The 22,366-nt window shown below is 37.1% G+C and overlaps 2 protein-coding genes across 3 annotated transcripts; one reads left to right on the top strand and one right to left on the bottom strand.

Moving 5' to 3' along the window:
* Nucleotides 1–10: 10 nt before the first annotated feature.
* On the top strand, nucleotides 11–5,672 carry LOC120155793 (SWI/SNF complex subunit SWI3C-like). 2 transcript variants are annotated; one of them, XM_039167255.1, is made up of 8 exons: nucleotides 11–261; nucleotides 394–873; nucleotides 1,430–1,612; nucleotides 1,685–1,965; nucleotides 2,938–3,301; nucleotides 3,387–3,460; nucleotides 4,166–4,429; nucleotides 5,005–5,672. In XM_039167255.1, the coding sequence occupies exons 1-8, from the start codon at nucleotides 240–242 to the stop codon at nucleotides 5,464–5,466; spliced, it is 2,130 nt and encodes a 709-aa protein (XP_039023186.1). In that variant the 5' UTR covers nucleotides 11–239; the 3' UTR covers nucleotides 5,467–5,672. The 2 variants fall into 2 exon arrangements, with proteins under 2 accessions (XP_039023186.1, XP_039023185.1); XM_039167254.1 differs by having other exon boundaries at nucleotides 1,430–1,965.
* Nucleotides 5,673–19,867: 14,195 nt separating this feature from the next.
* LOC120155874 lies at nucleotides 19,868–22,081 on the bottom strand. Its single transcript, XM_039167345.1, has one exon. It carries the CDS (start codon nucleotides 22,064–22,066, stop codon nucleotides 19,883–19,885), a length of 2,184 nt encoding a protein of 727 aa, XP_039023276.1. The 5' UTR covers nucleotides 22,067–22,081; the 3' UTR covers nucleotides 19,868–19,882.
* Nucleotides 22,082–22,366: the final 285 nt, after the last annotated feature.

Here is a 22,366-nt window from a genome sequence, read left to right as displayed (position 1 = left end):
AAAACAAAAAGCGCTGAAGTGCGATAGGGGAGAAGAGAGAAAACAAAGAGAGAAGCAAAGAAGAGAAGAAAGAGAAAAGAAAAAGGAAATAAAAGTCCATTATTCCGTTTCTTTCTCCTTCTTCTCTACTAAAAACACCACTCTTTACAACTTTCATCTGCTGCAATTTTAACCCCTCAACTTGCTTCCCCATCTCCCACTCTCTGTGTGTAAATTCTTCTTTCAACAAAGTCAAACCAATGCCCGCTTCTTCTTCTTCAGGTAATCTCTCATGTTATATTTTTCTTCTTCTTTTGAAGTCATTTTCAATATCATATGATAATTCAATGTAAGTTACCCTTGTTACCCATTTCATTATACCTAGATTTTTTTAACTTTTTTTCTTGGGGGTAGATGGTCGAGGTCGATGGAAGCGGCGGAAGCGAGAGCGAAGATCGAAGCACCGGTTGGAAGATAAGGACGTGGTTCTAGAGGAAGAGGACAACAACGATGGCCTTGAGAACTCCGGGGACGATGCCGGCGTAGTGATTACGGATCGATCTTTGGCGGGTTCCGGCGAGAGTGAGGTCCTGGCCGACGGTGGAGTTCGCATCTCGGAGTTCCCCTCCGTGGTGAAGAGAACGGTGAACCGTCGTCACGGTTCCGTGATGGCGATCGTGGCGTCTGAACGGGCGGGTTTGATTGGGGATATCAAGGAGCATCAGAAGATTGAGCTGCCGGTTATGGAGAATGTTTCGCACGGGCAGTTACAGGCGGTTTCGACGGAAGCCGCCGATCCGGAGAAGTATGTGATTACCCCTCCTCCCATAAAGGAGGGGCGTGGTGTTGTTAAGAGGTTTGGGAGTAGGGTTCATGTCCTGCCAATGCATTCAGGTCCAATTCTGCTGTCACTTTAATATCCTCTTGCTTTAACTTTTGTCTGGTTTCAGTTTTGGCCTGACTATGAAAATTAATTTTAATCATTAGATTATGGGTTTATATTAATTGACCTCACTAAGATGTAGAATTGAAGAGTTTGACTTTCTTCCATGTCAGCTTGAATCTTAAGTTGCAATGCCGAAAAAGTCTTTTGGGGAAGTGTGTACCCTAAGTTCCCTTTTGTATTTGACTGGGGAACTTTTGTATTCAATATTATGTGAGTTGGTTTGTACCTAGAGTAATTGTTGGTTTGATTTCGACTCTAAGAAAGGTCTTGAATCTTGATCTAGTTCAGATAAGAGGTGTAATCTAAAATTAAACAAAAGTTAAGCAATTTAAACTTGGGTTGGTTCTATTTACATGATGTGCTTCCTTTAATGTCTGTAGCAAAGGAATAAAAACACATTTTGCTCAACACCAGGTTTATCTTGCACACTCTCTCTTTCTGCTCTAAAATTTTCTTTGTCATGTGTTAATATTTGGTTCTGTTTGTGGGTTACCTTGCAAGCAGACTGGTTTTTGCCATCCACTGCACATCGAATAGAAAGACAAGTTGTTCCACTTTTCTTCGCCGGGAAATCACCAGACCATACGCCAGAGAAATACATTGAATGTAGAAACCAAATTGTTGTCAAATACATGGATAAACCAGAGAAGAGAATTACAGTTTCTGATTGTCAGGGGTTGATAAATGGTATCAGTAATGAGGATTTAACTCAAATTTTTCGGTTTCTTGATCACTGGGGAATTATCAATTATTGTGCAGCTGCAGCAAGTCATGAGCCATGGAAAGTCGGATCCTACTTAAGGGAAGATTCAAATGGCGAGGTTCATGTGCCATCAGATGCTTTAAAGTCTATTGATAGTTTGATCAAATTTGACAAGCCCAATTGTAGGCTTAAGGCAGCGGATGTTTATTCCCCATTGTCATGTCATGATAATGATGCTTCTGACTTGGACAACAGAATACGAGAGCGCTTATCTGAAAACTATTGCAGTTCTTGTTCACAGCCTACTCCCACTTCATACTATCTGTCTCAAAAGGAGGTATGTGACTTCTATGGCCATCTTAACATTTTTATCTTTGAGGGCAAAATCTTATTAGTTCTCCTTTCTATTGTTCATCTGACTGGTTTTGCACTTCACGTATACAAATTTTACCTTGAAAACCTAATGAATGACAGTAATCAAATTTAATTAGGACCATTTAATACGATGTACTCTTAGATATGTATCTTAAAGCACCAGAATTACCATTAATGAAAGGATGGTTCTGCAATGTTTTATTAATAGTTTTTCCCCTTTGGTTCTTAGGTAAGAATAATATCATTCTAGATATTGTTAGATGAGAACCTTTTTGCTTAGGATTTTCTCCAGTTTCAATACATCAGCACATTCACTGCCTAGATCAGACCACCTTTGAGATTGGGGCTCAGACACTTATCTTGATCACTCATATGCAATGTATATATTGCTGTTTGCTTTAATCTATGCAAAATGGAAGTCATTAAAAGTGTATATTTCTTATGTACTGTGAGGGTATTGGTAGTTTTATATTTGGTTCTGGTGGTGAGGTGGTCAAGAAATGAACAATAATAGATTTCTATCTTCACTTGTAGACAATGAAGTTTCTTTCTAGTTCACCATAGGATGCATTTTCCAAAGATGAGTTATAGATTGCTTAGCTTGCCTTGATAAGATATGGTTTATTAGCTATAAGACATAAAAGTAAGCCAGACAAATCATGCAAAAGAGTTAGAATGATTACTTGCTTTGAAGCGCTCAGAAAATTGAATCACAAGTTGATCATTGGTTTGGTTCCGGTGTAGAAGGGCTAAACTTTGATAAGTGCAGCATAGTGGAGCTGAGTTTAATGTTCTCTTGCATCATTGTGGGAATTCATGAACTTTGTCTTTCGTGATGTTGGTTTACCTAAATCTTGATTTTAATAATGCTCATTTGTTTCCTTTAGATAATAATAGCAATGCTCATTTGTTGCTGTTATTGGCTAATTGACAGGTTGATACACTTCTTTGCTCTGATTGCTTCCATGATGGGAGATTTAGTTCTGGTCACTCGAGCACAGATTTTGTTAGGGTAGAGTCAACAAAAGATTATGGTGACCTAGATGGAGAAAGTTGGAGTGATCAGGAAACGCTATTGCTGCTTGAGGCAATGGAAATTTACAATGACAACTGGAATGAAATAGCTGAGCATGTTCGTACCAAGTCAAAAGCACAATGCATACTTCATTTTTTACGCCTACCCATGGATGAGGGCCAATTGGAAGATATGGAATTCGCTAGCATGCCCAAATCAGTGATTGTTTCAAATGGAGATGGCAGTGGAAGATTGCACTCAAATATGAACGGGAGACTACCAGGTTTATTATTTACTTAGGGTCTTTACACTATGGAAATGAAGATGTTACGTCTGTAATTTCCCCCCAACTTTTGCATGATTTTTAGGACCCAGCCTTCAAGACACAGATTCTGAAAGCAGCCTTCCTTTTACGAATTCTGGGAATCCAGTAATGGCTATGGTATGTGGCTAGTTTATTCAGGCATAAAATTACTCTTTCAATCTTTTATTAGCAACTTGAGATTTGTATTATGAATATATTAGTGTGCAGAGTGAGCATAGAATCAATTATTATTTATTTCTCTAATTGTGCCCTCAATAAACTACATTAATTAATGAAAATTTCATGTATTCTGCTGCTAGCCTGGACAACAATGGAAATAGGGCAGATGAAAAAGCAGCTGATTTTGGAATTATCCTTTTGTCTTTTTAGTCGTATAAATAATTTTTTTTTTAATAATTGGGGGAGGAGATAGGCTTCGAACCTTGGCCGGGGGGATCAATGCCACTTAACCACTAAGGCAGTGGTGCTATCGGTTAGTCTGATCAATAGTAGAATTATGATTAGTGTGGGACACTATTTTGGTGTCATACCAAAGTCATGTGTAAAGCTTATTTTCTTATGGCAACTGGCAGATGGGGATGAGAAAAGTTGTTAATAGATAAAAAAAAGAATGAAAGAAGCTGACGATAGTTGAAATGCTTTCTTAAAATTTTTCCCAAATTAGTCATCTTTATTTTCGGAGAATCTCATTTCATCATGAATGATTTTCCATGCAAGATAAATTTTCACCCCAAGAGATGGTGATGAAATTTAAATAGAGATGGATCTAATTGCGTTGGTAGTGTTTCCGTACATGGCTCTAATTAGTGTGAAATAATCCAGGTTGCATTTCTTGCCTCTGCTGTTGGGCCCAGAGTTGCTGCAGCTTGTGCCCATGCATCCTTGGCAACTTTGTCTGAAGGTGAAAACTCAGCAAAGCATCAACCATTTGATCAAAACGAGACGGAGGTTCATCCACTACCAGAAGAAAAAGTTAAATCTGCTGCCAAAGCTGGTCTTGCAGCTGCATCCATGAAGGCAAAACTATTTTCAGATCATGAGGAACGAGAAATTCAAAGATTGTCGGCTAATATCATAAACCATCAGGTATGTCTTTTTTCTTTTCCACATGCATATTCTTTCTGTCATTTATTCCTGGAAATATGGCGAACAATTGTTGCTGGGAAATGATTTGACCCTCAAAAAACGACTTGAAAGCAGGACCACTGAGTACTTATTGTTTTATATAACTGCCTGACATTATTCATCCTAAACAGTGAAAAGAAAAGTTAAGGGGCATGTCTCTTTTTCCGAAAATATTTGAGCTTAGATATGCCTTAAATGTGGAAGATTCACAGTCAAGTTCGACACATCTGCAAATCCTCTTTGGATTCTGCTTCTAAATCGAAATTTACATGTATCTTTAACTCTTGATTCACATATCTGTTATGCCCATGAGTATGTTGGTGTTCCGGATGGTAGATTGATAGTTTTTTGTGTCTTCTGTTTGTAATCGTTCATAACAAAGCTCTATTTTGGAAGCCGGTGCCTCTTTATCATCCCATTATAGAGGTGATTGTGGTGGATGTTGGAGAACACACTGATTATATGTTTGGAGCTTTCACTGGAAATTCATACCTTTGATTTTTATTGTAGAAACTTATTTTCAATCTCTATCTCAGTTGAAGAGGTTGGAGCTAAAGCTGAAGCAGTTTACAGAAATAGAAACCGTACTCATGAAAGAATGTGAACAAGTGGAGAAAACAAGGCAAAGGTTTACTGCTGAGAGGACTCGAGTTGTAGCGACACGATTTGAACCTGCCAGAGTAACTTCACAAATGAGTCAAACCAGTGTTGCTTCTCCTATGGCTAACAGGAACATCAGCAACAACAGGCAACAGGTAATATCATCCTCGCCTTCACAGCCAAGCATTTCCGGATATGGCAACAACCAATCCGTACATCCCCATCTGTCTTTCATGCAACGTCAACAGATGTTTCCAATGGGCCCAAGGTTGCCGCTTACAGCCATGCAGGCATCCACTTCGGCTTCACCGAATGCCATGTTTAACTCCCCGGGGAATACGCAACCCACTATTAACCATCCTCTAATGAGGTCAGTCTCTCGGACTAGCTCAGGTTAAGGTTGAGATGGAAAGATAGTGTGTAAATTTGGGTTTTAGGGTTGAATTTCATTGGCAATGTTGCTATGTTTGTGCATTTAGAACAGAACAGGTAGCCTGGACAAACAGAGGAAGCCTGCCTATTTCAGCTTCTATGCATAGAAGTTACCCGAACCAATGTTGAGAGGTTGTAACATCTTGCAAGTTAAGGTAGCTTTTGGATTTAATCATGAACTTATCTTATAATTTTATCTCAAGAAGACCAAAGAAATGCAAAGATTTGGTGCACAAAACCCTTTACTCATAATTACATGCTTAGAATCGTACACTGCATTGAGCTTGGCTAACCCCGATGTGGTGGTGCCGCGGCCTGGCACTCTATTGAGCCAATGACAATCATCAAAAGCACAACTTTAATAATCCGTTTCACATCTGGTGATGGTGAGGGAAATGCATTGTTTGCTCCATCTATGGTCAACCTTTTATAATTTGACGGGTTAAAATCATCAACGTCGATGGCTATGATATCAACTTTAATACTCACACTTGAAAACTCCGGTCCGACACTTGTTTATACAATCCCTTTCCGGACCGGGTCTCATGCGGTTACAGGGGTGAACGTTTGATCGAGTCGAGTAAAATTTTTTTGAGTTATTCGAGTTGACGAATTCTATTTTACAACTCGAATTTGATTTGAAATTTTTCGAGCATAGTCGGTTTTATAAAATTCGAGCCGAGTAGAGTCAAATTTTCAAGTTTCTATTTAAATTTAATTATAAATATTTATAATATTATGAAATTATTTAATTCTAATTTAAGTGATATTTTATTATCATATACAATATATATATATATATATTGTATTTTTCATATGTGATTTATATATACCATATAAAGTTGAGGGACTAACTCAAAATTCGACTTAAACTTGAAAATCAATAGACTAATTATTAAAAATTTCGAGTTACTCAAGTTGTATTTTACAACTCAATTTAACTTTAATTTTTTTCGAGTCAAATTTATGAAATTACAATTCGAACTCAATTCATTTTTTTAAATTTAAACAAATAAAAAAACCAATTTTTTAAATCGAATCAAATCAAGTTTTACCCTCTCATAATTGCATAAGCATAGGATTGGAAAACGCGGCGCATGTTCGAACCGTCCGGGATCACTACACAAATACCAAGGGAAGTGGAACCCATGTAGGCGATTCGGTCACCCGCGGGCGAGAAAGTAGGAAATGAACCGTCGACCCTGGAAAGAGAGAGATTCGGTATTGGACTTTTAATATTTTCAAGCAATAATTGTGCTTTCCCTTCATGATTCTCTCCCCTGCACTTATGTATCCAACTCGGGCTGAGTCAGGTGATATAATTGTAAACACACATTTTCTTTCTAATAAGATTTAAACTCCTAAAAATAAGATAAAATTTTACTATGATTCAAACTTCTAAAAATAGGATAGAGTTCTACTAAGATTTAAATTCCTAAAGATAGGATCCACAAGCACTATAAATAGCTATTGTAACTCACCATTGTAACACACGATTTACACACAAAACATAGAGGAAACCACGGGAAGATACAAAGGCAAAACTATTGTAAATGATTCGAAAAGGAAATAAAAGATAGCATTTTCTTTTTTCTTTCTTTTGCGTGTGCACGTTATTTTTCTTGAGATTTGGTTCGAATAACCCAAAACGTGGGTTACGCCGATGACCAAAATAGGTGGGGTTTCGAAGTTTCGAACATAGATCTACCCCGAGGCTTATTTTTAAAAACCGGTTTGATTTTCGGTTAAAGGAGGGGAAGAGCTTTTTAAAAATCTATATTAGTCCCTTTATTTATTATATGGATATTTTATTCATTTATTTTTATTATTCATGTTATTATTATATATATATATATATATTAAATTATTTTCATTTATTTTTTTACTATATTTTATTATTATTATATATATATATATTTCTTTAATATTTTACTTATAAGTCTAATATTACTATATATATTGTAATTATCTTTATCTAGTCGTATATATTTTTTATACTTTTAATAGTTTATTTATATACCTATTATTAAATATATATATTCTTAATTATTTTTATTTGATTATTTTTTTATTTATGTAATATATCTTATAACTTTATAACTTTATATTATTTTTTATTATTTTCATTTTTTATTCATTATTATTATATTATTATTTTTTTAAGAAAAATCTTGTGTCTTTATCATTATTATTATTAAACATTATATTATATACTACTAACCTAGAGAGCCCATTTTTTTGTCTTATTTCTTACTGTTTTTTTTCTTATCTTACTTATTTATTTTTATTTATTTTATTTTTTCCTTGTATCTTATTTGTTTTCTTTACCTTGTTTATCTAACACATTTCTCGATTTTTTTAAAGGATATTTTCAAATTAATCAAGGGTAAGTAATTAGGATCGAAACTTTACCTTTTAATTTAACTTGTTATTTTTCTTAATTAAGACAACTGGAAATTACGTAGTACTGAAAGGGCGGTTCAATGGTGCTAATCCTTCCTTGACCGTAACCGACTCCCGAGCCCGACATATTTCTAGTAAGACGCAGATCAGGTAAGAAATAGGGTATCCGATCAACCCATTTATTTTTAAATAAATGATCGGTGGCGACTCCAATCCATATTTTTCTAAGTTGAAGCCCAATTCCGGGGCCCAACTGAAAGACGGTTGCGACAGCTTGGCGACTCCGCTGGGGACGGTAAGTGAGTCAGGCTAAGGTAATTTCCAATTGTCTTTTTAACGAAAATGGTAAGTTTAAATTTTAAGGTAATATTTCGATCCTTTTTACTTACTTTTGATTATTTTCGAGTAAATAGTTGGACTAATCGTTTTTTTATGATTTCAGCCTTCAAAGTTTTCTTTTTTTTTTTTCATCTAAAGGCTATATACCCGAGCTCCGAACCCGTTTTAAGTGGGGGTGAAAGTGACACCTTCGTGTGAATTTATTCACCGTATGAGCCTAGCAAGTAGCCTTCGGGATTCATATATCTTATGCCTTCGTGTGAATTTATTCTCCGTATGGGCATAAGGGAATATGTCCTCACGAGTTTAACTTAGTCCACACAAGTCTGTGATGGGTTTAGGACTAAGGATCTGGTAGGCCCAAGGGGGCACCAGCAAGGATAACTCGGGTACCGTTTTTTAGAACCTAACCCAGGAGACTATGGAGAAATTAAGCCTACCCCGAAACCACATTCCGAAACCTATGACGTTTTTTTTAACCTTGTTGTTTTTGTGTATTTTACTTATTTATTTTTATATTTATTATTTTACTAACCTTTTTGCCTTTGTGTTTGTTTTATAGCATTTTGCATCATAACAAGAGGTTACTGATCCCTGAAAAGGTGTTTATTACACAAAATAATCTGAATTAATGGACAAAGGTGTTGTAATACAAGAGACTAAGAACCCCGAGGTACGACTATAGTCCGAGAAGACTCAGAAAGAAAAGGGAGACAACCTTCAAGAAAGCTATGTGTCAGAGCTGGTTAGCTACGCATCTATCAGCCTAAAATAGAACAATGTGCAGGAGCTTCGAGATATCTGGGACAGTTGGAAGAATGATCGGAAATAGAAGTTCAGCCAACGGTACGGTGACATTGCACTTTTACTTCACGTTAGGATTGATGAGCCCTTGATTAGAGCCATGGTCTAATTCTGGAACCCGGGATACAGTTGTTTCACTTTTAACTGGGAGGACATGGTACCTACTATCGAAGAATACACCACACTGCTACATTGTGAAAACATCAAACTAGGGCGAGTCTACGTTAAGCACACTAAAAGTCAGCATTTCAAAAGTACACTGGCCAGAGACGCAGCCATCCGAGACTTCCTAGATCAAGTATAGAAGGCAGCCCGTCATCTTCATGGCCTGGCAAGGGAAGCCGGAGTGGTTCGACAAGGTATTCAACCAGTAACGGATGAAGGCATAAGACTTGTCAATCTACTAGAAGCTATTCGGGGTTTAGAGGATTTAATCTGAGTGTACCTTTGATTGTTTTTATGTCTCTTACAAGATAAGATATTTTTGTCTGAATAAAGATTATTTATAATAATGAACATTTTTTCTGGATCAGTGCCTCTAAGCTGCATACATCATGCATTGCATATTTTGCATTCTATATCTCATGTTTATTTCTATATTTTCCATGTTTTTACATTCGTATTAACAAACAGAACATGTCTCAGAAAGCGAAAGAGAAAACACCAAGTCTACCACTACAGACATTAAATATGCATCATCCGCATAATACCCGAGCAAAGAAAAGACAAATGGAGGCCAGAATGGAAAAACTCGAGGAGAACATGGCAAGACTACAAAAAGAACTGGAAGATAAGATGGCTCAAAACAGTCAGAGCACTTTGGAATCCATCAAGAAAAACCATGAATCCTTGGTCGACCAAATAGTGGCCAAGTTATCATGTTTACAGCAAGTTAGTGCATAAGGGGGAAGTCCCTTCGAAGGGGTAACCATGTCACCAACCTCACAGGTGATTATGTCACCCGAGATCTTACCCAGACCACAAGAAAATTCTTCTGCTGTCAAAGGAAAAGCATCATCTGCTGTAAAGGTGCAAACTTCCAAAACTAATCCTGATAATCATCCGGATGATTACAGTATCCCGGATTTTAATGAAGATGACAAAGCGAAAAAGATGGAAGAGAAGATCAGGATGATAGAAGATCGAATGAAGATAGTCCAAGGGGACCATGATTATTATGGAGTGGACGCAAGGGAGCTAAGCCTGGTTCCAGATTTGGTGCTTCCACCAAAGTTTAAAGCTCCTGAGTTTGAGAAGTTCGATGGGAACAGCTGCCCATCAGCCCATATCACTATGTTCTGTCGGAAGATGACAGGATATGGAGGGAATGATCAACTCCTGATCCACTGCTTTCAAGAAAGCCTATCCGGTTCAGCTATCCGCTGGTATAATCAGCTCAGCCAAACTAACATCAAGACATGGAAAGACTTAGCCAAGTCTTTCCTAAAACAATATAAGCATATCAACGATATGAGACCAGACCGAGTTATGCTGCAAAGCCTGGAAAAGAAGCATAATGAGAGTTTCCGACAATATGCGCAACGATGGAGGGATTTGTCTGTGCAGGTTCATCCACCCCTGGATAAAAAAGAAACTAGAAAGTTGTTCCTACAAACCCTGAAGGCACCTTACTTCGGGCACCTGGTGGCAATTACATCGGGAACTTTCTCTGATCTAGTTATGGCTGGTGAGATGATCGAGCTAGCTATAAAACAAGGAAAAATTGAGGGAGATATGAACAATGTCAGTACCTACAACGCCAACAAAGGTGTTACGGTCTCAAGTCCAAAAAATGTTGCAGTTGTACCGTCTAGTACTTCTAAACAAACTCAGAGAGGACCGAGGAAAGAAAAGATTTGCATCAGTCCAATCCCAATGACATATGAGGAGTTACTCCCAACGCTAGTTGAGAAAAATCTTGTGACTCTAGTTCAATCCAAACCTAGAGAGGCCCCATATCCTGAAGGTCATGATATTAACGCCGTATGCAGCTATCATATTGGGAGCTCAGGGCACACCACTGAGAATTGTGGGGCATTGAAACGTAAGGTCCAAGATCTGATCGATTCAGGGGCATTCACTTTCAATATGTAATGGGGCATTCTGATCGAGAGTCATATGGGGCATCCATTAGGAATTTTGTTGCATTATCAAGTATATCATCTTGTTTGAACTTGTTTTTCTTTCGTACTTCTTATGCGTGAACATTTTTAAGTCACTTGACGTTTAAACATTTTAAATAAAATGCTTCCTTCTTAGGAGATGAGCAAAATTTAATCTTGAATTCCTTGAATATCACCTCAATTAAAAAAATGTTTAATAATTGAGGTTGTAAATCTTTGACAAATGACAAGATTGAACCCTGCAAAACAAAAACCCCTTGGTCCTAATTTAAAAGATACATCAGACTATATATTTTTCTCTTACCGAGCTAAGTTTTCTCTTCTCATGAAGAGTCCATCCAAGGTTTGGTATTCAGACACGTATTAAGAGCGAACATAATAGGGCAACTAGCACATGAGATTGCAAAACTAATTGGTTTATACCCTTGTTTATGATGTTCAGGGATGATAATGATCTTCACATATGGAATAGTCGAGTAAGTAAATCTAGTTTAGGTCAGTTGTTTGGAAATTGAACTCTAAAGATGAGATCCCTTGACTTTCAAAAACACCTAGACTATAACAGGCTCTTCTTGACAATCTTAAGAAATTAAATCCGTAAAGCTGAGCTATTCCACTAAGGCAATTGGTTATAGAGGAAACTCGAAAGCCCTGGCTTTATGAATAGATTATGTTCAAACTATGACACTGCTCGGACACTTGGCAATTCGGTGTTTGCTCCACTGCTTTTGTCAGGCCGAAGACTTTGTGATGAGATGAACCCTTCAGTGATTTGTCCCTCTAAAGCTGAGCTATTCCACTAAGGCAATTGGTTATAGAGGAAACTCGAAAGCCCTGGCTTTATGAATAGATTATGTTCAAACTATGACACTGCTCGGACACTTGGCAATTCGGTGTTTGCTCCACTGCTTTTGTCAGACCAAAGACTTTGTGATGAGACAAACCCTTCAGTGATTTGTCCCTCTAAAGCTGAGCTATTCCACTAAGGCAATTGGTTATAGAGAAAACTCGAAAGCCCTGGCTTTATGAATAGATTACATTCAAATCATGACATTGCTCGGACACTTGGCAATTCGGTGTTTGCTCCACTGCTTTTGTCAGATCAAAGACTTTGTGATGAGATGAACCCTTCAGTTAAACCTGATAAAAGTGATTATAAGCTGTCCCTATAAAGCAATTGGTTGAACGCCCTGACTTTATGGATTCGGCTAGCCAGACAATGGCAAAATAAATCAAATTCATCTAAAAAGAAATTTTCGGTAATAATAGACTAAGGGAGTTGAGAAACACCTGTTATAGTCAAATTCACACGAGCACTCAAGAATTTCATTTTTTAGACCGATATTTCTGCACTACCTTTGTTAGAAGAGCTTACGAAACTTGAACAAATGGAAGATTTCAGAGAACTGAAACAGAAGTGTTCTGAAAGGTCTAGTCATTGATTATGCTAGTTGTGTCATTTTGTTCGCCTCTGATCAAAATACCAAATCAAGAAAAAGGGGCATGCCATAACCAAATCGATGAAACAAACCCACCTCTAGACCAACTTTTCGATCTTGATATTTGTCAAAGATTTGCAGCTATCAAAGATTAAAAGAGTGTTTGATTCTTTTGATATCCAATGAACTCATGTTTTATGATTTGCTTCAATTGTGAAACCTAGAAAAAGGTAACTTTTTCAAAAGTTCTTTTTGATATTTTTCAAAATTTTGAAAATTCGAAAGAAGAAAAGCATTTTCAAACAAGATAAGTTCTCTGGAAGCATATCTTAGAATTCAACAAATATCGCTCTGAAGCTCAAGATCGAAACAGAGGTAAAGGAAACCATCTTTTGGGCAAAATTTGATAAGGGAAGGAAAAATTGTTTTGAGGTCTGCAAGAGTACACCATGGTGGAAATGAAGACAAATTAAGTCAGAATGAAGACTGCACACGCAGCCATTCCCCTCACATCTCAACATATACATCAACACATACATACATGACGCATGAAATTCGCATCTTTGAATTCATCATCATGAGCAATAAAAACCTTGATTTTTCCTCCATTGAGGGCAAATTCAACAGCAAATAAATTTCATTTGGGCATACATCAAGCATACATCATCAGGATAGTTACATCCATATACATTTTACAGATCTTTCAGGAGAAGATGAGATTAAAAGCCAACTCGACAGATTGAAAGATCGACATTCATCCAATATAAACTTTGTCTCACTTAAGACAGTCTCATTTAATGCAGATGATTATCAGACTCAAATTTGTTTTTCTTAAAACATACTTTGTCTCACTTGAGACTGTTTTTCTCGAAAAAAGATTTATTTCACTCAAGATTGTTTTTCTTAAAACAAGATTTGTCTCGCTTGAGACCATTTTCACTCGAAAGAAGGCATTTCATTTCACTCAAGGCTGTTTTTTTTAAGAAGATTTTATCTTGCTTGAGATAGTTTTCCTCGAAACAGAAAATTTTGTCTCCCTTGAGACAGTTTCTCTTGAAAACATTTCCCTTGAAATTAATTTTTTCTCTCCCGAGATAGTTTCCCTCAAAACAGAAAATTTTGTCTCCTTGAGATAGTTTCTCTTGAAACATAAACATTCAAAACATTTCCCTTAAAATGATTTTTTTTCTCTCTTGAGATAGTTTCCCTCGAAACAGAAAATTTTGTCTCCCTTGAGACAGTTTCTCTTGAAACATAAACATTGAAAACATTTCCCTTGAAATGAATTTTATCTCGCTTGAGATAATTTCCCTTGAAACAAATTTTGTCTCCCTTGAGACAGTTTCTCTCCAAACATAAACTTTGAAAACAATTTAACGAAATCTTTGAATATGTTTTCCTTCAAACAAATTTTGTCTCCCTTGAGACAGTTTCTCTTGAAACGACACAATTTGCTCGAGAATATATTTCAACTTCACGACGAAGGATGTCTAGCTCGAAGCCAAACATCTGCGATTTCAACTCCACGACGGAGGATATCGTGACACTCGAGACAACACAAGTTCAACTTCACAACGAAGGGACGGCTGGTTGTCAACAAACAACTTCTCAATTTCAGAGCCAATTTCAACTTCACAACGAAGGATATTGGACTCCAGACAACGCAAGTTCAACTTCACGACGAAGGGACCGCTGCTTGTCAACAACAACTTCTCAATTTCAGAGCCAATTTCAACTTCACAACGAATGATATTGGACTTCAGACAACGCAAGTTCAACTTCACGATGAAGGGACCGCTGCTTGTCAACAACAACTTCCCAATCTCAGAGCCAATTTCAACTTCACAACGAATGATATTGGACTCCAAACAACGCAAGTTCAACTTCACGACGAAGGGACCGCTGCTTGTCAACAACAACTTCCCAATCTCAGAGCCAATTTCAACTTCACAATGAAGGATATTGGACTCCAGACAACGCAAGTTCAACTTCACGAAGAAGGGACCACTGCTTGTCAACAACAACTTCCCAATCTCAGAGCCAATTTCAACTTCACAACGAAGGATATTGGACTCCAGACAACGCAAGTTCAACTCCATGACGAAGGGACCGCTGCTTGTCAACAAAATTTCATTCAGAGTCAATTTCAACTTCACAGCGAAGGATATTGGACTCGAGACAACACAAGTTCAACTTCACAACGAAGGGACGGCTGGTTGTCAACAAACAATTTCCCGGTTCCAGAGCCAATTTCAACTTCACGACGGAGGATATTGGACTCGGAACAATGCTACTTACTTGGATTTCAACTTCACGACGAAGGATATCCAACTCAAAGAAGGATTATCTGCCATCAAAATTGTCGAGTTCGACTCTATTCAGCTCGATGACACATCAATCGCACTACTTTCCGGTTGCAGTCGAGGTTTTCAAGTCGAGAAGATGACCTGGGTTAGCCGTGCCTTAGTGACAAGCAACCATTTTCAAACAACATAGCTTAAGTCAAGAAAAAGCTATCTGTCAATGAAGATTTCTGAGTTCGATTCCGATCCAAGGTCTTTAAACCGAGAAGAAGACCGAAGGGTAACGGGAAGCCACGTGCTGATTCAAATTCCGAACTACGACTTCAATTTCATATCATTTCAAGATGAACTCGACTTCACGATGGAGGAGTCATTCGTAACTCAATTCGACAGGGAGTTATTGAAACATCAGAGTTAATTTTCAACTCCACTGAACGAAAAGTGTATCTTTTAATCTTTGCCCTATCCCCGTTACACGACTATGGGCAAAGAGGGGCAGCTGTCAGCACACATTTTCGTCCTACTAGGATTCAAACTCCTAAAAATAGGATAAAATTTTGCTAGGATTCAAACTCCTAAAAATAGGATAGAGTTCTACTAAGATTTAAATTCTTAAAGATAGGATCCACAAGCACTATAAATAGCCATTGTAACTCACCATTGTAACACACGATTTACACACAAAACATAGAGGAAAGCACGGGAAGATACAAAGACAAAACTATTGTAAATGATTTGAAAATGAAATAAAATGTAGCATTTTCTTTTTTCTTTCTTTTGCATGTGCACGTTATTTTTCTTGAGATTTGGTTCGAATAACTCAAAACGTGGGTTGTGTCAATGACCAAAATGGGTAGGGTTTCGAAGTTTCGAACGTAGATCTACCCCGAGGCTTATTTTTAAAAACCGTTTGATTTTCGGTTAAAGGAGGGGAAAAGCTTTTTAAAAATCTATATTAGTCCCTTTATTTATTATATGGATATTTTATTCATTTATTTTTATTATTCATGTTATTATTATTATATGTATATATATATTAAATTATTTTCATTTATTTTTTTTACTATATTTTATTATTATTATATATATATATATTTCTTTAATATTTTACTTATAAGTCTAATATTACTATATATATATTGTAATTATCTTTATCTAGTCGTATATATTTTTTATACTTTTAATAGTTTATTTATATACCTATTATTAAATATATATATTCTTAATTATTTTTATTTGATTATTTCTTTATTTATGTAATATATCTTATAACTTTATATATTTATATTATGTTTTTATTATTTTCATTTTTTTATTCATTATTATTATATTATTATTTTTTTAAGAAAAATTTTGTGTCTTTTTCATTATTATTATTAAATATTATATTATATACTACTAATCTAGAGAGCCCATTTTTTTGTCTTATTTCTTACTATTTTTTTTCTTATCTTACTTATTTATTTTATTTTTTCCTTGTATCTTATTTGTTTTCTTTACGTTGTTTATCTAACACATTTCTCAATTTTTTTAAAGGATATTTTCAAATCAATCAAGGGTAAGTAATTAGGATCGAAATTTTACATTTTAATTTAACTTGTTATTTTTCTTAATTAAGACAACTGGAAATTACGTAGTACCGAAAGGGCGGTTCAAGGGTGTTAATCCTTCCTTGACCGTAACCGACTCCCGAGCCCGACATATTTCTGTTAAGACGCAGATCATGTAAGAAATAGGGTATCCGATCAACCCATTTATTTTTAAATAAATTATCGGTGACGACTCCAATCCACATTTTTCTAAGTCGAAGTTCAATTCCGAGGCCCAACTGAAAGACAATTGCGACAATAATCTGGTTGAAATGATGGGTTGGAGGAGAAACATGCCGAGTTAGCTTAATAAACTCGTTTTTAGCAGTGTCAAACAGCTCTCTATGTGACGAAAACTTGAATTGGGTCTTCAAGTAGCTAATGCTATGAACTTATGGTTACCTGGTGAAGTAGCCGGGGTGAAAGCGTGGAGACCCGATGGTGTGACTCTCTGAATCGTCACTGAGTTGTTTGAAATCGGTTTCTATTTAGGGAAAGTTGCTTTATAAACACTCATATACTGGTTTGCACTTTTCCTTTGGAAATAAAGAGTCGAGTCATCAACCCAACACGGCCACCCACCGTGTTCAACAACCTTGACTCTGTTAGTCCCATCACGAGTCAAGAAAACATAAATATCAGTACTCAGTTCTTCAATCTCCCCATCCCAACCTCTTTCTATCCCAACCTTAACACGGCGGGGCTGAAATCGGCTACTCCATAAGGAGTGAGTCGTCGAGTCAACCCGATCCTTAAATGAGTGGGGTACACAGCAGCCCAACTCATCCTAGATTGACCCGGGTCCTCATGAGTTGACACATGAATTAAATTCTCCCCAGTCAAACTCGGCTTATCTTTCATCGAAACCTGATTCTTGCTTTCTTCTAAACCCAACAAAGGTGCCTGAAATCGGACCGGAATTTCAAGTGCCGACCTAAACCTCGTCCTCGATCTCGATCTAGTACTTCGCGACACACTGTAATTCGTCATAGTAAATATTCGACATTCCGTTGCGTTGCGATCCGTCACATAGATGAGTTGGAGCGCCGGCGGAGCTTTACGGGCATGAATTAGGCTTCGGTTGTGAAAAAGAGAGGATAGAAGGCGGATAGGACGACGGAAAGTGGCCGTTGAAGTTAACGGATTCAACGTCGGTAACCCGAAATTCATTTTAAGGATTTGGTGGGTCAGAAGTTGGAAGCGTAAAGATGTCCTGGGAATATTCTGATCGATCAATCACCGTAAAAACGATGGTTCGGCCGTTCCTCGGAGACCCATGTTCCGGCGCTGCTTTGCATAGCAAAGCGAAGAGGAAATGGAAAAGAAAGAAGGCGCAAAGCGATCGGGGTTTTATAGCTTAGCATATATTGCACTGGCTTTTACGAGTGCATGCGTCTTAGGTCTTTGTTAGATATATGGTGGATGTTAGGGATGGGTATATGTCGGGTTTAGGCCAATTTGATCTTAAAATTTAATGCCTTTCACCCAATCTGACTCGACTCAAAAAATATATAACCTTTATCTGACCCGATTTTTTTTTAAAAAAATCCGAACTCGACCCGATCCGACTCGAAATAATAATAAAAATATTATTTTTATTTAATAAAAACAGTGATTTAATTAAAAAATAATATATAAAAGGGTATTATTGTAATTATTTCTAAATATATAAGGTAAAATTATATTTTTCTCGGGTCGGGTATTTTTTACCTTAAATCCAAATCCAAATCCGACCCGACACGAACATCATATTTAAAAAAACTTGACCCGACCCAACCTGAGCCCCGTTTTTTTAAAAAAAATCCGATCTGATTCTATCGGGTCGGATCGGAACCCATCGGGTTCGGGTTCCATGCCCATCTCTAATCGTTGTAGTTGTATTTACCTTTTAGTATCTCAACTATCACTCTTATTCTATTTTAGTCATTCAATTTTTTAAAATCATATCTAAGTTTAGTTTTGATTTCAATTTGACCATCTATCTTTAAAAAATTCAGTGATGTTGACATGTTACCATAAGATAATATCACATCGTCTTTGAAAAAAATAAAAAAAAATACCACGTCAATAGGTTTGTTGATATTTTAACGGTGGGTGATCAAAATGAAACCAAAATGTAATGTTATGTATGATTTTGAAAAGAAAAATAGTTATATGATCAAAACAGACTAAAAGTAATAGTTGAGATACTTAATATGTAGTTTACCTTTATATATAATATTAAGGATAATTTTATTTTCCTTTCTTTCGATAAGAACAAATATGTGGTTTTTTATTTACTATTTTCCCACTTGATTTTAAATATATTAATTTTTAGGTCTTTGGGCAGTGGGACTAGGTGTACCCAATTTTAATATTTTATTATGAAATTATTATATATTAACATGATGCTGATGTTTAAACTTTAATTTATATTGGAATACTTTTAATTTAATTTAGTCTATAAATATTCATACATATCTATACTATTCATTAAATTTGAGTTTTTTTTATTTTAATATATCCATTATATTTTCAAAGTGATTAAAAATAAAAATTAATATCAATAAAAAATCATATTTAAAAAAATACTATTAATCTTAAAACTACAAACCACTTCATTACCTATTAAAACAAAGTTTTTTTAGAGTAAATAAAATAAAGTTTTAAAAATTAACATCATGTTAATCGCATCTTCATGCCATGTTGTGAATAAAAAATTGCTTAACCCTCCCCTCACAGAAACCCTAAAATTAAATAAGGAAATCACAAATCTTCATGCCATGTTGTGAATAAAAATAAAGTGTGATGCGTGTTGAATACGTGTAATTACACGAGCACGGACCAAATAGCGACTGTAACGTGTATATTAACCTTATGATCAATCACTTGATAAATACATACATAATAACATATATTTAAATATTTGAGAAGCTCGTGTGAATTTTCAAATCCCACGTTATTTAGATATATGAATTTTCAAGTATTTAAATATATCGTTTTAAATATTTTATGTATGTGTGTGTGAGTGATTGAACCTAAGGTTAATTAATATAGCCTCAATATAAATAGAAATACTCAAATTATATCGTTTCTTTTAAAGTGATGCCTAACGTTACAGATGTTCATGTAATTACGTGTCTTTGACATACCACACACGTGTTTGTTCTTTTTAAATAAAATTCATATCAATTTTTTTCATATTTTTGCCCCCTCTTCAATGGTCAATGCTACCGACTTCTACAAAGGTCAATAGAATGGGCTCCCTACAATGGACCTTCTACCAGGTACTTCCTGCACAATGCACTTTCTACCACATCAACAGAGGGTGCTTGTTACAAAAATGTATGCAGCCCAAAGCTCTGCGACAAGGACTGAACATCTGCCCAAGCTGCGAAAAATCCTAAGATCCAACAAAAACTCCGTTACACATAGTTATATGCTTAGAATCGTACACTGCATTGAGGCTTGGTCCCGATGTGGTGGTGCCGCCGCGGCCTGGCACTTTATTGAGCCAATGACAATCCTCAAAAGCACAATGGCCCCTCTTCGGCCACTCCACGTCATCAGGATTGATGTAAAATGGGGCCCACGAAGAGGTCCCATCTTCGTAAAGACTGTGGGTAAGCCTCTTCAAATCGGAGCCGTCTAATTTGATCGTGTATATCTCACCATATGGACCTAAGTCATGTGGATTTGAGATTGGCTCAGATGATATTCCTGCATAATCCGTAGTAAACGTTATCATCTTTCCATCCGGACTAAATGACGGGTGCATTGTCCGACCGGATGACCCGCTACGAATGAACTTCCTTAATCCGGTACCGTTCGGATGGATTAGGTACATCTCGAAACTACCTGAACCCGGGTTATGCCGATCCGAAGAAAATGCGATCCAATCACCGTTTGGTGACCAATTAGGCATGGTATCAATCCATGAACCATTCGTTAATCTTTCAATCCCGCCTTTCTCTCCTTCGATTGCATCCATTATATACAAGTTCTTGTGACCCGATCGACTCGACCTATAAACAATCCGTTTACCATCGGGTGATGGTGAGGGAAATGCGTTGTTTTTACCATTTGCGGTCAACCTTCTATAATTTGATTGGGTAAAGTCATCAACGTCGATGGCCATAATATCAACTTTAGTACTCTCACTAGAAAACCCCGGTCCGGCACTTGTGTATACAATTCCTTTCCGGACCGGGTCCCATGCGGTTGCAAAAGCATTGAAGGGGAAAACCTGGAGCATGTTCGAGCCGTCCCGGTTCACTACATAAATACCAGGAGAAGTGGAACCCACGTAGGCAATTCGGTCACCCGCGGGTGAGAAAGTAGGAAATGAACCGTCGACTCTGAACAGAGAGAGATTCGGCACTGGACTTTTAATATTTTCAAGTAATAATTGTGCTTTCCCTTCATGATTCTCTCCCCTGCACTTATGGTATCCAACTCGGGCTGAGTCGGGTGATATAAACGGGTTGAAGTGATGGGTAGTAGGAGAAACATGTCGAGTTAGCTCAATAAACTCGTTTTTGACAGTGTCAAACAACTCTATGTGACGAAAATTTGAATTGGGTCTTCTTGTAGCTACTGCTATGAACTTATGGTTACCTGGGGAAGTAGCTGGGGTGAAAGCGTGGAGACCCGGTGGTGTGACTCGCTGAATCGTCACTGACTTGGTAGAAACTGGTTTGTATTTAGGGAAAGTTGCTTTATAAACACTCATCCACTGGTCTTCACTTTTCCTGTGGAAATACAGAGTCGAGTCATCAACCCAACACGGCCACCCACCGTGTTCAACAGCCTTGACTCGGTTAGTCCCATCATGAGTCAAGAAAACATAAATATCAGTACTTAGTTCTTCAATCTCCCCATCCCAACCTCTTTCTCTCCCATACGAAGCCACGGCTGTCCAAACCCCAGATGGAGACACGGCGGGGCTGAAATCGGCTACTCCGTAAGGAGTGAGTCGTCGAGTCAACCCGGTCCCTAAATGAGTGGAGTACACAGCAACCCAACTCGTCCTAGGTTGACCCGGGTCCTCATGAGTTGACACATAAATTAAATTCTGCCCACTCAAACTCGGCTTATCTTTCATCGAAACCTGATTCTTGCTTTCTTCTGAACCCAACAAAGGAGCCTGAACTCGGACCGGAATTTCAAGTGCCGACCTCGATCTCGATCTAGTACTTCGTGACGCGCTGTAATAAAGCGCGTCATAGTAAATATTCGACATCCCGTTGCGTTCCGTCACATAGATGAGTTGGAGCGCCGGCGGAGCTTTAGGTGCCTGAATTAGGCTTCGGTTGTGACGAAGATTGATGATAGAAGGTGGCGAGGACGACGGGAAGTGGCCGTTGAAGTTGACGGATTCACCGTCTGTAACCCGAAATTCATTTGAAGCATTTGGTGGGTCGGAAGTTGGAAGCGTAAAGATGTCCCAAGCGTATTCTGATCGGTCAAGCGTCGCAAAAACGATGGTTCGGCCGGTGGTCGTAGATTCATGTTCTGGCGCCGCTTTGCATTGCAAAGCGATGAAAAAATGAAGAAGAAAGAAGGCGTAAAGCGATTGGGGTTTCATAGCTTAAGCATATATTGCAATGGATTTTACGAGTGCATGTATCTTAGGTTTTTATTGGATTGACGATCGTTGTATTTAACTTTAGGATAAACTACATGTTTAGTATCTCATTTATTATTTTTATTTATTTTGGTCATTAATTTTTTTTTCAAAATCATGCCTATCATTTAGTTTGTAGTTTAATTTTGATCAATCGTTGTTAAAAAATTAAAAGTGATATTTCCTGTCAGTATAAGATAATATCACATTATTATTGATAAATAAAAATTATCACGTCAGTAGTTCTGTTAATTTTTAACA

Source organism: Hibiscus syriacus, unplaced genomic scaffold (assembly GCF_006381635.1).
Source record: "Hibiscus syriacus cultivar Baekdansim isolate YM2019G1 unplaced genomic scaffold, ASM638163v2 tig00111208_pilon, whole genome shotgun sequence".
Classification (NCBI taxonomy): Eukaryota; Viridiplantae; Streptophyta; class Magnoliopsida; order Malvales; family Malvaceae; genus Hibiscus; species Hibiscus syriacus.
This window is presented reverse-complemented; position numbering and strand designations above follow the sequence as displayed.

Coding starts and splice junctions, on each gene's coding strand:
- LOC120155793 (XM_039167254.1), top strand. CDS start 240: ATGCCCGCTTCTTCTTCTTCAG. Junction 874..1,429: donor TGTCCTGCCAATGCATTCAG/GTCCAATTCTGC, acceptor CCTTGCAAGCAG/ACTGGTTTTTGCCATCCACT. Junction 3,302..3,386: donor TATGAACGGGAGACTACCAG/GTTTATTATTTA, acceptor CATGATTTTTAG/GACCCAGCCTTCAAGACACA.
- LOC120155874 (XM_039167345.1), bottom strand. CDS start 22,066: ATGAAACCCCAATCGCTTTACGCCTTCTTTCTTCTTCATTTTTTCATC.